Here is a 13,923-nt window from a genome sequence, read left to right on the forward strand (position 1 = left end):
CGTAAAGAACGATTGGATATTTGGAGTTCACCCGATAGTCGCACTGCAGATTGGTTCGGTTCCAAAATTAATGCCAGCGCTACTGTTTCCATATTTCGTCAGTTGTTACGGATACTGGTCGTCCAAAACGCAGCGCGTCGGCAACTAAGCCCGTTTTTAAGAATTTCTGCTACGTTTTTTACATTGATGAACGATTTGGTAGCGGCGGGTTCGGAAATTGTTTATGAAATTCGGTAAACATAGTTTCGTAATACGAGTATCAGTTATTCATTCTGAAAACCAGTCTACGCGACGAGCACGTGTTATCATGACACAGATACAATTGTTTCAAGCCATAAAATGCTTCATCCTAATATTTTTCGACAGCGTTGCTAGACTTATGAGCGTTGCCGGACTTATGCCAACCTTTGTATTTTTTAGTAAAGTACCCCATGTAGTAATATCAAATTTTTAAAATTTTTCCTTAATCTGCCTAAAATTCTTCTGGATATCTAGATCTTATGGCCAGTATATTAACTAAAGAATAGGGAGTATTGATATAAATAAAACTAAGTTTTGTTTTATTTAAAATAAAAATAATAGACTTTATTGTTTATAAACGATTTTTCAAAAAATAATAGGACTCTTATCAAATATTATTTATAAGTTACCTAAGGAAAATCACACAAACAACGAACACACAAGGCAATTGATATTCTGACGTAGGCATTCACCATTTAATACCCATACTTAATTGCCTCAATTTTATAGCGGTTCCAAATACTTTATCCCATATTGTACTGCTAATACCGAAGCCTGAAAAAAAAAAAGAAAAAAAATCATGAAAGATGGATCTACAATTATGTACATTCATTTCTAGACACGATACGACTCCGATTTATATTTTGGTTCTATCAATTTCGAGGATATTTAAAGTAAATAATTATCCTGTATTTACACCGGAAACAAATAGATTAGAATCAATTGCAGTAGCAAATGAATCTGTTTTAGAAGACGAAACTGGTATTCTGATACCAGATATATCTGTCGTTACTACAAATTCAAAAAAGTACCCAAAAATCAGAAGAACGGAAAAATGAACAAACGAATTAAATTAGATATAAAATATAAGAAGAAGAGAAAACGAAAACTTGAAAATGAACACTCAGAAGACGATACTCCTAAAAAGAAGAAGAAAAGAAAATCTAGAAGTAGAAGATCAAGTAGTTCAAAAGATACCAATTCGTATAACGGAAATAAAAACAAGAAAAAAAAACAGAAAAAAAACTAAAACTAGATCAAAGAGAATTAAAAAGAGAAAACAGATATAACTGAAATTAAATTGAAAAATAAGGACAAACCAATATATAATAAGAGTGAACAACTTACTCGTACATTAAATCAATCTTCTATGGAAGATGTTGAGAAAAAGCCTAAAAAGAAAATAAAAAAACAGGAAGAAGCAATTAATAGAAAGTCCAACAAAAAGGAAGCTACTCCAGAAAAAACTCCAAAACAAAAAAGAGTTGTAGTAGAAGATTCTTATGGTAATTCAGAACACAGTAAAGGTGAAAAAATCAGTGAAGATCAAATACAAAAAAGGAACAAATCAATATAGTGATAAAAAATGAACCTGAAGATGAAACTTTCTTTAAATCAGCAACTAATAATGTCACCAAAGCACTTGATACTAACAACTATTGTAGAAACTGAGAAAAAGGCGATCAACTTTGGGAAATCGAAGATGAAAATATACCAATAGAAAAATACAAGCTAAGTTCTTCTCGCTGGGAAAGTGATGAAAAATTGTATGAGAAGAGATTGCCAGAAAAGAGACCCATTGAAAAAATCATAGAAACTAACGATATAAATTCGAGATCTGGAAATACCTCTTAACATAAAACCTTTTAAAAAGAGGGAAATCCAAGTGATGAAACTAGATAAACACTTTTGTAACATGAAATTAATTATCCCAATTCACCTTATTTAATGAATGCTTGTCCTTAATTTTCCATATCAAAATAAGTTTATATAATCTAATACAACTTTCTTTAATTTCTTAGATCCTTTCATATATTTTTGTGGCTAAAATCTCTTGATTTTAAATCTCTTTTAATAAAATTCAATCAGAAGAGAACCGACATCAAGATGAATTTGTAACGTAAATACAATATTTTACTTTTGGACGTATTGCCAACAATAATGTAAATTATTCTAGATCACCTTGTATATTATTTCTTATTGTATAATTACTCACTAAAATAATTAATTGCTTAAAGTATGTTTAGAAAAAATTAATTCCTGGTATGTATTATGAGAAAATAGAAAATGTTTAAAATAAATACTATACTTAATTAAATCATGTAAGCTTTAAGACATAAGAGGATAGTCCCAGAAGTAGCTGGTCTGAGCTAGAGATGGCGGTAGTTGCTTGTAAAATACCACTGTATTAGAAAGTACACAATGTATACAGCATATGTTTCAAGTTTAAAGATTCCACGTTGTTTAGTATTTGTTTGGCAGCCATCAATAGAAAAAATTGATTATTCTTATCTGATACAATACCTTTACTTAAAAGACATTATCCCAACCAATATAAAAGCTGAACAATAGTAAAATATTGAGTAGCAGATTTTAAACGAGGACGTACAACCTGCGAAGACCAGCATGGCAGTGGTCGACAAAATGAAGTGCACGAGCTAGTTAGTAGGCATTTTAAAAAGTGTGATTCATCGCATATGACTGAAAATTTTGATATGAGAAAGCTATGCACAAGATGGGTGCCGTATTTGCTCACAATGGAACAAAATCAGCGCCGTGAAGATGTTTCCATCGAGTGTTTGGCAATGTTTTACAGAAATATAGCTGAATTTTAGTACCGTTTCATAAGCATGGATGAAACTTCGGTCCATCACTTCACATTTTTCATTGACTCTCTTTAAAAAGGAAAAACTATCAACGGCGAGTTGAATGCGAACTTATTACAACGTTTGAGCGAAGAAATCAAGCAAAAACGGTCGCATTTGGTTAAGAAAGTGTTATTTCATCGAGACAACGCACCAGCACTCACATCCGTTATTGCAATGGCCAAATTGATTGAATTAAAATTTGAATTGCTACCTCATACACTCTACTCGCCTGCCTTAGCCCTCTCGGATTATTTTCTATTCTGTTACTTTTTTCCAAAATTCTTGTGTTTTCTTTGTTGGGCCAGGTACTTCTGGGACCATCTTCTAAAATATTGATGATCCATAAAAGAGGAATAATTTTTTTTCGCGCAGTTGTTAAGTGATTCGTGAAATTTTATGGATCATATGAATAGTCACTTCTATTTAGTCCCAAAATTATGATAAATTAATTTGTCGAAAACATTCAGATTCTTCCTACTGGAGGCAAAAATAATGTATAATATCCTTAGAAGGTCCTAGGCAGTCCGATAATCGACGAGTGCTGATACTAGGTTGACTTTCTAATCCTTCTCTTGAAACATCAATATTCCACGCCTCCAATCTTAACTATTGAAATGATTAAACCAACACTGTGCTGTTCGTTCATTAACTGTGTCTTCCCCTTTAATTTCACAAATTTTCCTTGCTGCCACGGATGCTTTTGTTTCTAGTAATGTCTTGACAATACGCAATAGAGAGAATGATTTAAAGAAACCAAAACAATCGTACTCTTTATAAAATTAGAGCCTAGTCTTCCCAAGTTACGAATTGTTTAAATTGAGGCGTGAGAGTTTTCGCATATGAAAATAGAAACACCCTTTGTATAAGATTTAAATAAATTAGATATAAGGAATTATTATAAAAGAAATTGATTTTATAACAGAATTTTCAAAAAATTTTGAACTTACCGTTGTCATGGTGAGCAAAGTGATGCTGATTGTGATATCGTTTTAAGTGATAAAAATAACTGTTTTCTTGTGGTGAACCATGGTGAAGATAGAAATGGATCATATCATAAATTACGTATCCTAAAATAAAAATATTATTTAATTTCAATATTTTTAATTAAATAAGGGATATTATTACATATTTTCATAAAAATTATTTATATTCACCATTAAAAAAATTGTTTTTCTTAAATCGAGAATTATTCAAATCATAGATGCTGATGATGACAAAGTTGAAAAAATCTATTGTAAACATTATTGTATACGAATTTAACATTTAAGTTAGTCATATAGGAATTATTAACTTTCTAATAATTAGCTGGAAAAACTTCTATTGAGTTAAGTTAAAATTCATTGTTATAAATACTAACTTACAACGTGAAAAAGTTGAAATAATGAAAAACTGGTTGAAAGATTTGAAAAAATATTTAAATAGTAAATGAACATAGTACAGCCACGTGGGTGTTTGATATAGATATACAGGGAGTATACTTTTTAAATTTGTTATCAGTATTTTAGTATAGTCAAAAACATTTCTTGCTTATTTTTTATCATTATAAGTTTTATAAGAATAATGGTAGTTTTATATTAAAAATTTACCATTTTTTAAGAATATTTTCTTTTTTATTCACGTCCATAACAATCATAGAATTCTAAACTACGTTTATGAACCATTGAGTTATTGAAGCTATTTTACAGTTTAACCTTTATTTGGTAAAAGGCTCATGATAAAAATTGTTAAGAAATTTGTAAAATCCAATGAATTAAATTAAAAATACCATTATAAATTAACAAAAATTGAAAATAGAACATTTTGTTCCATATAAAAACTAAACTAATTATTTCCCGCGATACTATCGAATATTTTACCAATTTTAATATTGAATATTGTATTGTCATAACAAATAAGGAAGTATGAGAAATTTTCAAGTTGATAAGTTAATTAAAAATTAATGGAAATTCGATTAGAAATTTTAAACCGAAAAATTAACAGAAAGTTTAATGGTCCTTAAAATATACGCATTCTGTATAAATTTTCACCCTGAAAACAACATTTTGTCGATCAATACCGGAAAATGAACATCAGGGACCGGCAAAAGCTTTCAGTTTTTTCATATTGCCAATTGCTATTGGATAAAACAATTTGAGTTTGTAATTAGGAGTGAATTCAAATACTATTTTTTTAATTCACGGATTGGTCGATAACTATTTAGACCGGACGCTGGATGGAGTTGAGTGTGCAAAATGTGAGGACCGCATTCGGTGTATGGTTTTCAACTCAGAAACGCATGCAGATTATGATTCTGGATGTTGCCAAGGAGCCATATTGGTCAATTTTTTTTTACATCCCACCCCCTTAGACATCTAGTAAATGGACTGAACACATACTTTGATATCATTATAACGATTGTTTTAGGGAGAATATCCAATTGATTTTTATGATTAAAGATACTTACAGCTAGTCAAGTGAAAAAACAACAGGAAAATTGAAAATAAAAACAAATATTTTTGATAAAAAAATTTTTTAATCCAAAATATCAAATTCTCATATATTATAAATGAAAAAATGATAATTATCAATCTTTATTATTCTGACAATCGTTATTTATGCATTTGCATAAAGAAATACAATAAATATGTAATTTTTTACAAGAGCAAGCCATTGTTTTACAATTGGTTGCACATTTACACGGTTGAATCAACAATTCCGGCAGTGGTTGTTTGGTCATTTGTCGTGGGTACAAATTACTATCCTTCCTTTCATAGCCAAAGAAGGTGTAATCAATTGGCTTTAGTTGAGTTTGATCAGCAATGTCACATATGTTTGTGCTGAAGCTCTTAATAGATGTAAATGTAGAGCATCCGATGTGCAAATAACTTTTAATAAATTTAAGCCGAAACCAATATTTTGGGAAATTAGCTTATTCCGAAGTTCATCAGCTGTTAAGTGTTTTTTGAAAAAAGATAGGTGCAAATGTTTTCCAGCTCTTTTAGCTGTTCGACACTCAGGTATGGATTTCCCAAATGCTTTAGAGCTTCTTGTACAAAATCCAACAATGCAGCCTTTAAAGCATTATTTGTTCGAGCCAAATCTGCTAGTCGAATCGCAAACACTCAGAGCGTTTAATGCTGGCAAAATACCACAAATATTTTCCCCAAGAGATTCTGCTGCCAAATAACATCCTGAAATGAATTTCTTCTTATAGAAACCGTCGAGCCATAAACCTAAACAGCCTAGACGTGCAAGCTTGTTCCAGAAGTAAATTTCGAGAATGAGAACATCTGTATCAGCACTAATGATTATGATATGGCCAAGTTTGATTTTCACTGCGTGAAATATGTTACAAAACATCCTTGAATCCGCTTATAAATGGTTAGAATTCAGGTCAGGTACTTCAAAAAATAAAGAACCTTGTATTTTGAAACATTTTTTTGGATCATCAAATCCTCCACAAATATATAACCCGCAATTTTCATTTAGGTATTTGTGCATATCTAGGGGCAGCATTACATAGAAATCGAACTATCTGTAACTTATTTTCAGTGCTCGAAAAGAAATTATTACAATTCGTTAGGATTTTGGTGTGCTCATTTGAAGTGATAAAATTTTTCATCATTTGACCTTTACTCCGTAAAATTGATTCCATGTATTTTATTGAAATATCATCATATCTGTCAAATACAATGTCTACTCGTTTTACATTTGGCTGCACAAAAAGATTATGAATTCTATTAAAAAATGCCTCTGCAAAATCACCAAATGTCCAAATTTGCTGAAATTTTTTGATTGCATCCGATGAACAAGTTATCATAAAACACGACAATTCATTTATCTTTCGCTTCTTCACATTTATCACTTATAGTGACATTGTCCGCGCTTTTATTTAAATAAATTAGACTAATAAAACAGTCGACTGCGAAAAAACTTAAATATTATTACTTAAATACGCAAAAATCTGGGCTACAAATTTTTTTCTACTGACTACTCCAAGCGCTATGACTCAGCAACGTGCCGAGCAGGAAGAAGGGGAAGGGGAAAAGGGAAACGGACCAGCACAGCTGCCGGCAACATGTGATTTTCTATTATTTAGGGTCTCAGGTAAAAGAATTTGAGCATAGTTGCCGGTCTTCACATTTTGCAAACTCAACTCCATCCAGCGCTTGGACTAATTTCCAGTATGCACCAGGTCCGAGGCTAGATTGCACGTATTCAGAAAAAAATCAGCATCAAAAAATTGTGCTTCACGAACACGATTTTTTAATAATAGAGGTGTTTTATTAGTACCGCAAAAGTACATTAAATTACGCACGAATCTGAAAATAGAATATGGTCAAGATCTCTATCTTTTCTTTTACTTACCAGTCGGAAACTTACACTATTCGTACATGCGCAGAAAACAACAACAACTACCGCAATGCAAAGATATTTATTTTTCACCAGTACTTACTATAATAAAATTGAGTTCACGCTAGTATGGGTATATACAAACTTTTTGAACTCACTGGGAGCAAACAACAAACTTACTCTATTGCTCCACCGGGAATGAACAAGCTGATTACCTGGTGAAGAAAGGTGGAACAGTTCCTTTCATAGGACCACAACATTTTCTAGGTTTTTCAAAAAGTTTCTCATCAAGTCATGGTTATAAAAAAATGGGAAAACAAGAAATCAGAAACATGGTGTAATGTCCCAGGTCTGGAACAACCGAAGATATTTTTTCTTATTCTACCAACTGGTCTCAAAAGGTCTTTTAATTAGGTAAAGATGAGCTAAAAAGAGTTATTGGTACACTCACTGGACACCATACCATCTATGGACCAAGAGCATTGAAATAAAACAAATGCTGTATCCTCACACTAAGTCCAGGAATTATAATATGATAGATGAATGTAGATTTGTGAACAATTATAGACTAGACATGATAATGCACTATCTTTAAGTGAAAACCTACAAAAAGTATATGTTTGGAAAGGAATTGTCGGAAATCAAGTTATAAGGCAAATATTATTAACCGACAAAACTCTTAATGTAAATCGTTTTTTCGAATTATAGCAAGAAGAATTAGGATCGTAACTGTCTAATTTGTTTCTTAGCTTTTTACATGCCAATTTATCAAATAGAGACATCTGATTTCAACAAGCCTCAAAGCAAAACCTGTGCGTGAGTAACTCAGTGCTATTTGCAGTCTTACGGATTGCTTTTTAGGGAAATACTTGAAAGCGAGTTTTTAAGATCAAACCAGCATATGTGACAGTGTGTTACAAATTTTATGTACTTATGTACATATGTAACGCAAGCTTTGATAAACTAAGTGTTATGTACAAACATAGACATAGAAATACTAGACTGAGCAATCAACAATATTCGTGTTACAATATTAGCCCCAGATACAAAGAAAGTTAAGGTATAATTATCTTTATCTAATGTTCATTCTAATTTCTCGTATCGTAATCCTTCCATCGTACTATTTCTCTACTTCCTTATCTAATTTCGCCAATTACTGCATGGTGGAACAAAGATAGCTCTACTTTAGACCCGAGGCTGTTTCTTTTAAAAGTTGGCACTCCTGTCCAATAATGGAGAATATACGAATCGGACAGTCTAATATAAATATGTGTGTACAAAAATAAACCTTTTCTCGTCTTCTTTTTAGTTTTATCATTTAGTACTACTTTTATTCAATTTTAAAGTAACTGAAGTACTAACCTGCTATTCCACCCGAAAGTACTAAAAGGTGTTTAGATTCTGGAATAAAAAGTCCAATGAATTTATATAAAATGTATACGATTATGGCGGCAGGAAACGGCGGAAAAACTAATCTTCTTGAATCGAATGGTACCTAAAAAGAAAGGTTTGAAGAACTAGAAATTATCTATGAAGTTCTTGTTTCATCTCACACACCTCCAGATAATTTGTACGTAATTTCGAGGAGGTGGCGGTCGCTTTTAAATGAAAATCTCATTTTTTTATAGGAAATCTAAATGAGTGTATTTTAGATATATACCATTATCTTTTCTGATTAGAGCAATTGTATTTTTTATACTATCCATAATGTTTCTTTGTAAAGACCTTGTGTAGTGTACGGAATCGTAAAAATTACATGAATTCTTCATCATATAACTTGAAAACAACGGAAATCATTCAGGAACAAGTTTTAATGAATTATATTGGTATTTGCGAGAATATTAATTAACAAATAAATGAAAAGGGAGGCCAAAAAATAAAGTTCCTTTCTTGAATTGAAATCCCATCAATAAATTTTTGAATAGTTCTAAATAATGTAATCACTTTCATTATAAATAGCAATTTGTCATCTAATTCACAAATTTTTAAAGCCGGATCGATAAAAATCAATTTTTTTTGAAAAAAAAAATTCAAATCAAAAGTTTAGCGTTAGGAATAAATTGGAAATTTTACGGTGTCGTATCGAGCGAGTATTTTGTTGATGCAATACCTCTCGCTTTAGTTTTTTGATTTTTTCCAAGGTTTGTCTTGCACAATGAGGGCTTGCATTGTCGTGTTGCACATTGACACCTTTTCTGTTTTGTTTTCGATTAAAGAGTGGCTCAGTCCCTCAGTCTATCCAATTGTTCACAATAAAGATATGCAGTTGGTTCAGGTATCACTTCAAAATAAATTGGTTGCGTAAATCGCGTAAATTGGTTGGTTCGCAGTCCTTCATGATGCTTCATTTGGAGAGAGTAACAACCTTTTTCAAGTTGAATTATCATATTATCATCCTTTTTCGTCTCCAGGATAAGCGATGGCGATGGCTTTGTTCTCTTTGTATTTATTATGGAGGAACCAAAGACCTAATCAGCTTAATTTTCTAAGCTTCTTGGACGTTGACCAAAAGTTTTTAAGAATGCTTCGATTACCTGAAATGAATATATGCTTCCACTTATGCCCTTAATATGGCGTTGTTTAATGTTGGTATTTCTAATCGATAAGAGTCAAGAAGATTAAAATTACCAGATGGAAACTTAGAGAACCATCTTTGGTATTTACAAATGTTATATAAACCTCATATATGTATTTAGTAATAATATTACCATTGTAAAATTCAACAAGCATACAATGTCCGATGTGATCTTTTGGTTTTTTTGCCGACAACTTTTCCCCAAATTGGATAATAGTTATTTGTATACCAAGGACTGAAAGTGCTACTTTTTTGGACGAGTCTGAAAATTGCGAGACGAGTGAAGCGAGGTGAGCAACAGTCGAGTCCAACAAAGTAGTTTTTCAGCCGCGGCGTACATAACATTTTAGACGACGCATAAGACCCAAAACTTTTTCAATTACACTGACTCAACATTACTTTTTGCAAATAATTAACAAATTAATATTGACATTGCAAATATTATTAAGTAGATTATGTTGTCCAATAAAAAAATATTTACAATAATTCTCTATTTTTTATTTTCTTTCCGCAATGTAATTGATGAATTTTCCGTTGGGTTTTCGCCTTTTCCTGGTGACACAACTCCATAAAGAGCTCGTACTGTTTTTCGTACCTTGCATGAGATTTATCCTGCAACGAATTAAGAACGGCCACATTGCTTTCTTCGGTGAGATCAGGTGGCGTGGATTCGAGTAATTCTTCCTCGCCGATGTTTTCTTGTTCATCTTCATTCATTGTTATTCAATAATTTAGACAAAACTTCGGATAAAACAAATAATTTCAGAAAATTAAAAATTTAAGGTTATGCAAAATCATCGAAGTGAAACTGTCAACTGTCAACATTGAAGTGGCTAGAATCACATTTAAGGAAGTTAAAGTTGTCTACTCCAGAGTGTCCCGAAAGTGTTTTACAGTAGGGAACTGTCACTTTCACTACATGGAACACTCAAAACGCAACTTTCGGTATGTAAATGAATACAGAACCAAGACTCCTTTACAAACTGTTAAAAATCTTCCACAGAACTAAAACTTGTCTAAAAATCAAATCGTATCTAATGAATCGTTCTTGGTAAAACAACAAGAAACTCGCTGGGAAATATTCAAAGTAGACTCGCGTTCCACAAGGTAGCGTAATTGGACCTCAAGGGGCATCTTCAAATATACAAGATAATTCCAAATCAATAGAAAAATGGTTACAAAGATGGAAAATAAAAGCAAATGAGACAAAATTCACTTGTATGGGATTTACATTACGCCGAGAGACATGTCCACCAGCCTTCCTAAACAACTAGAAGAAACAGACTCTACCAAATACCTAAGCATACATCTGGACACAAGGTTAACTTGGAAGAAACATATAGAACTAAGAGAAAAGAGTTTCGGTTCAAAATGTAACATTGTACTGGATAATAGGCAGTTTCTTATTTACAAAATCTTATTAAAACCTATGTGGATCTATGGCATCCATCTATGGGGTTTAGACAGTAACTAGAATCTAGAGATTCTACAGCGCTTTGAAAAAATATAGCAGCCGCTCCATGGTACTTCATTTTACATGGTACTGAAGTGGGTAGATTGAAGCGTTTAAAACAAAGCGACTTACTTTCCATATTCTACACGTTTTTGTATAAACTTGTCACATTTACCATAGTTCTCATTGTTCGGCAAGTGGCGCATGTATATAATTTATATAAAATGATAGATGTTACTAGAAAATATATCGAGAAGAAATTTTAAGTAATTAGCATTTGGGTTTTTAGAATATTTAGTTTTGTCACCTCAACAAATAATATGAAACTATACTAAACAGCTTTATATTATTTTTAAGCTTAATTTCATATTTTTCAAATCAGAACATCATACGTACACAAGTTTGTATTTGCTGTAATGGTAAATCAATACTTTTATGAACATAGGAAAGCTTGACAAGAAAATCAATGAATTATAAAGTCTTTTGTTTTGATTGTCCAAGCTTTCTAGTATGATTTTTTTTTCATACGAATTATTAATGACTTCGATTAAAATAGTTTACTCACTTTATGATGCAGTCCATGGATTGTAAAATGAAAATATATCATAGCTTTGGAATGGCCAGAAGGTTCTATATGAAAAACCCATCTATGCAAACTATATTCAATCAAGGTCCACATTAGGCCACCCTGTATAAAAGCTAATACTACTGGCACGTATGGACTAGTATCTAAAATAAATAACCAAAGTTAGGTTATGGTGAACAAATTTAGGATTTAAAAAAACAAATCGTGCTAAAAAGGGGTTTCCTATGACCACTTATGAAAATGATAGATTGCCCATTTATTTTTACCTAAGAAAGTAGCTTATTTCACACATGTACTAAAAAAAAAAATAAAACATACATGTATTGAAACGCTTCTTCTTCGTATGTTATATATAGTCCCGAACGATAGAGGGAATACCCGAATACAATATGAATCTGTCTGGGTGCCGAAAGGTAAAAGGCCAAATTTGAGAAGACTGAAGAAGTAGAAAAGATTATTTTTTGAGTTTAAATTGAAAGTTTGTTGTGATTTGGGCTTAAATACATACTAGTGTGAAAGATAATTAAAACGTTAAAATTAAATGTTATTACTATTACTGGGTAATATATAAAGTGGTTGAGTGAAAAAATATTTTATACGATTTTTTAACTTTTCAGCACAGGTGTTTATATACCTTTTAAAACATGTGTGATATTGGTTAATTGACTTTTTTATTTAAACTATACGTTTTTTTGAAGAATTTTTTATGTGGTCGTAGAAAAAATAGTGTACACAACTCTTTGGAAAGTGTATTTCGCACTCGTTAGTTTCAGCACTCGCCGCTACGCGCGTTGGTCGAAGAAATGCTGAAAAAATTCAATCGCTGTGCTTCAAAAGACGCCTAAACGAAACTAAACAGCACACGACTGTATGAGACGACTCAAATCTAACAAAAGTTGTTCGCTCACGAAGTACATTGAAGCAAATAGTCGCCTGTTTATTTGGAATAACTGCACATATTGTCACCTTTTCATTAGAACAACACCAGAATTTTGCAAGAAATGTTCTAGAAAATAAAGGTAACCAATTGCCCCACTACACTGCGAACTCTCACACATCAGTTCAAACAAAAACGTTTTTGAACAGTCAAAACATGATTGCTTCTTATTCCGGCAGATCAAGAATTAATTACGATGTCAACGTTTTTCTATACCTGAAGAAGCGGTTGATGTGTTCAAATCACATGTTTTGAGCTTAATTGAGATATTATGAAAAACAATAAAGCCATATCCAATTAGAAATATTTGTTTTTATTTATCTATCTCAAAACTTGAGTAGTAACTTTTGTAAATATGTAAATATCAAGCAGAAATAAAAACAACAGAACATGGTGTCGTATACCGAACGGTACAAACAAAATATACCAGTGGCCTTCAATGTAAAAAAATGACTTATCGATAAACTCAAAACAAAATAATAATTTTTCGCCACTGATCATTGAATCTTTCATGCCATTGCATGTGAGAGCTGTAGTGAAAGATACTTTTGAGTGAATGCGAGTAAGCCGAACCTAATACTAGTAGAACAGAATTATAGAATCAAGCTCAATCAAGATATTGTGAAATGCTTTTTTAAGTAGTTTTCGAATTTTCATACATACCATTAGTAATGAGTGTGTAATGCTCTGCTCCTTTTATAGTCAAATATATACAGATAGGTACCCAAACTATAGGTACTATATACCAAGGAGTTATGGTCATATATTCCAAAATTGGATTGCCGAATAATTGTAGATGTCTATCGACCGGTGACGTCACCCATTCATAATATTTTGTACCTAATTTTCCAACTTGACTAAACATTGGCTTGTCCCAATTAACTAACCTCTAAAACAAAAGATATTTTTTAGTTAAAATTAAGGTACATTATTTAGTGAAAATATAAATTTATAATAATACATTTGTGTTAAATCTTTGCTGGAAGTTGGAATTTCTGGAACCGTTGGTGATATTCATCAAACACCGTTCACACCACCACTACACCAACAGTCACAATTACACTGTCTGATGCGCGTTTCGATAACCAAGTTATCGTCTTCAGAGACTGAAGTAAACTGTTATCGAAACGCGCGTCAGCCAGTGTAATTGTG

General features: G+C 31.9%; 1 protein-coding gene across 4 annotated transcripts in view; it reads right to left on the reverse strand.

Annotated features, from left to right (window-relative positions):
- Window positions 1-553: 553 nt before the first annotated feature.
- The window catches only part of LOC130901822 (uncharacterized), a 66,583-nt gene continuing 53,213 nt past the window's right edge, over window positions 554-13,923 (reverse strand). For 3 of the 4 annotated variants that reach the window (XM_057813435.1, XM_057813436.1, XM_057813438.1), the window contains exons 3-7: window positions 13,435-13,660; window positions 11,814-11,977; window positions 8,583-8,715; window positions 3,836-3,955; window positions 554-795 (exon numbers count right to left, since the gene is read on the reverse strand). In XM_057813435.1, coding sequence (XP_057669418.1) covers window positions 710-795; window positions 3,836-3,955; window positions 8,583-8,715; window positions 11,814-11,977; window positions 13,435-13,660 — 729 coding nt within the window. In that variant the 3' untranslated portion in view covers window positions 554-709. The remainder of the gene's footprint in view (window positions 796-3,835; window positions 3,956-8,582; window positions 8,716-11,813; window positions 11,978-13,434; window positions 13,661-13,923) is intronic. The other variant, XM_057813437.1, reaches the window with a different exon arrangement.

The sequence above is a fragment of the Diorhabda carinulata genome, chromosome X (genome assembly GCF_026250575.1).
Source record: "Diorhabda carinulata isolate Delta chromosome X, icDioCari1.1, whole genome shotgun sequence".
Classification (NCBI taxonomy): Eukaryota; Metazoa; Arthropoda; class Insecta; order Coleoptera; family Chrysomelidae; genus Diorhabda; species Diorhabda carinulata.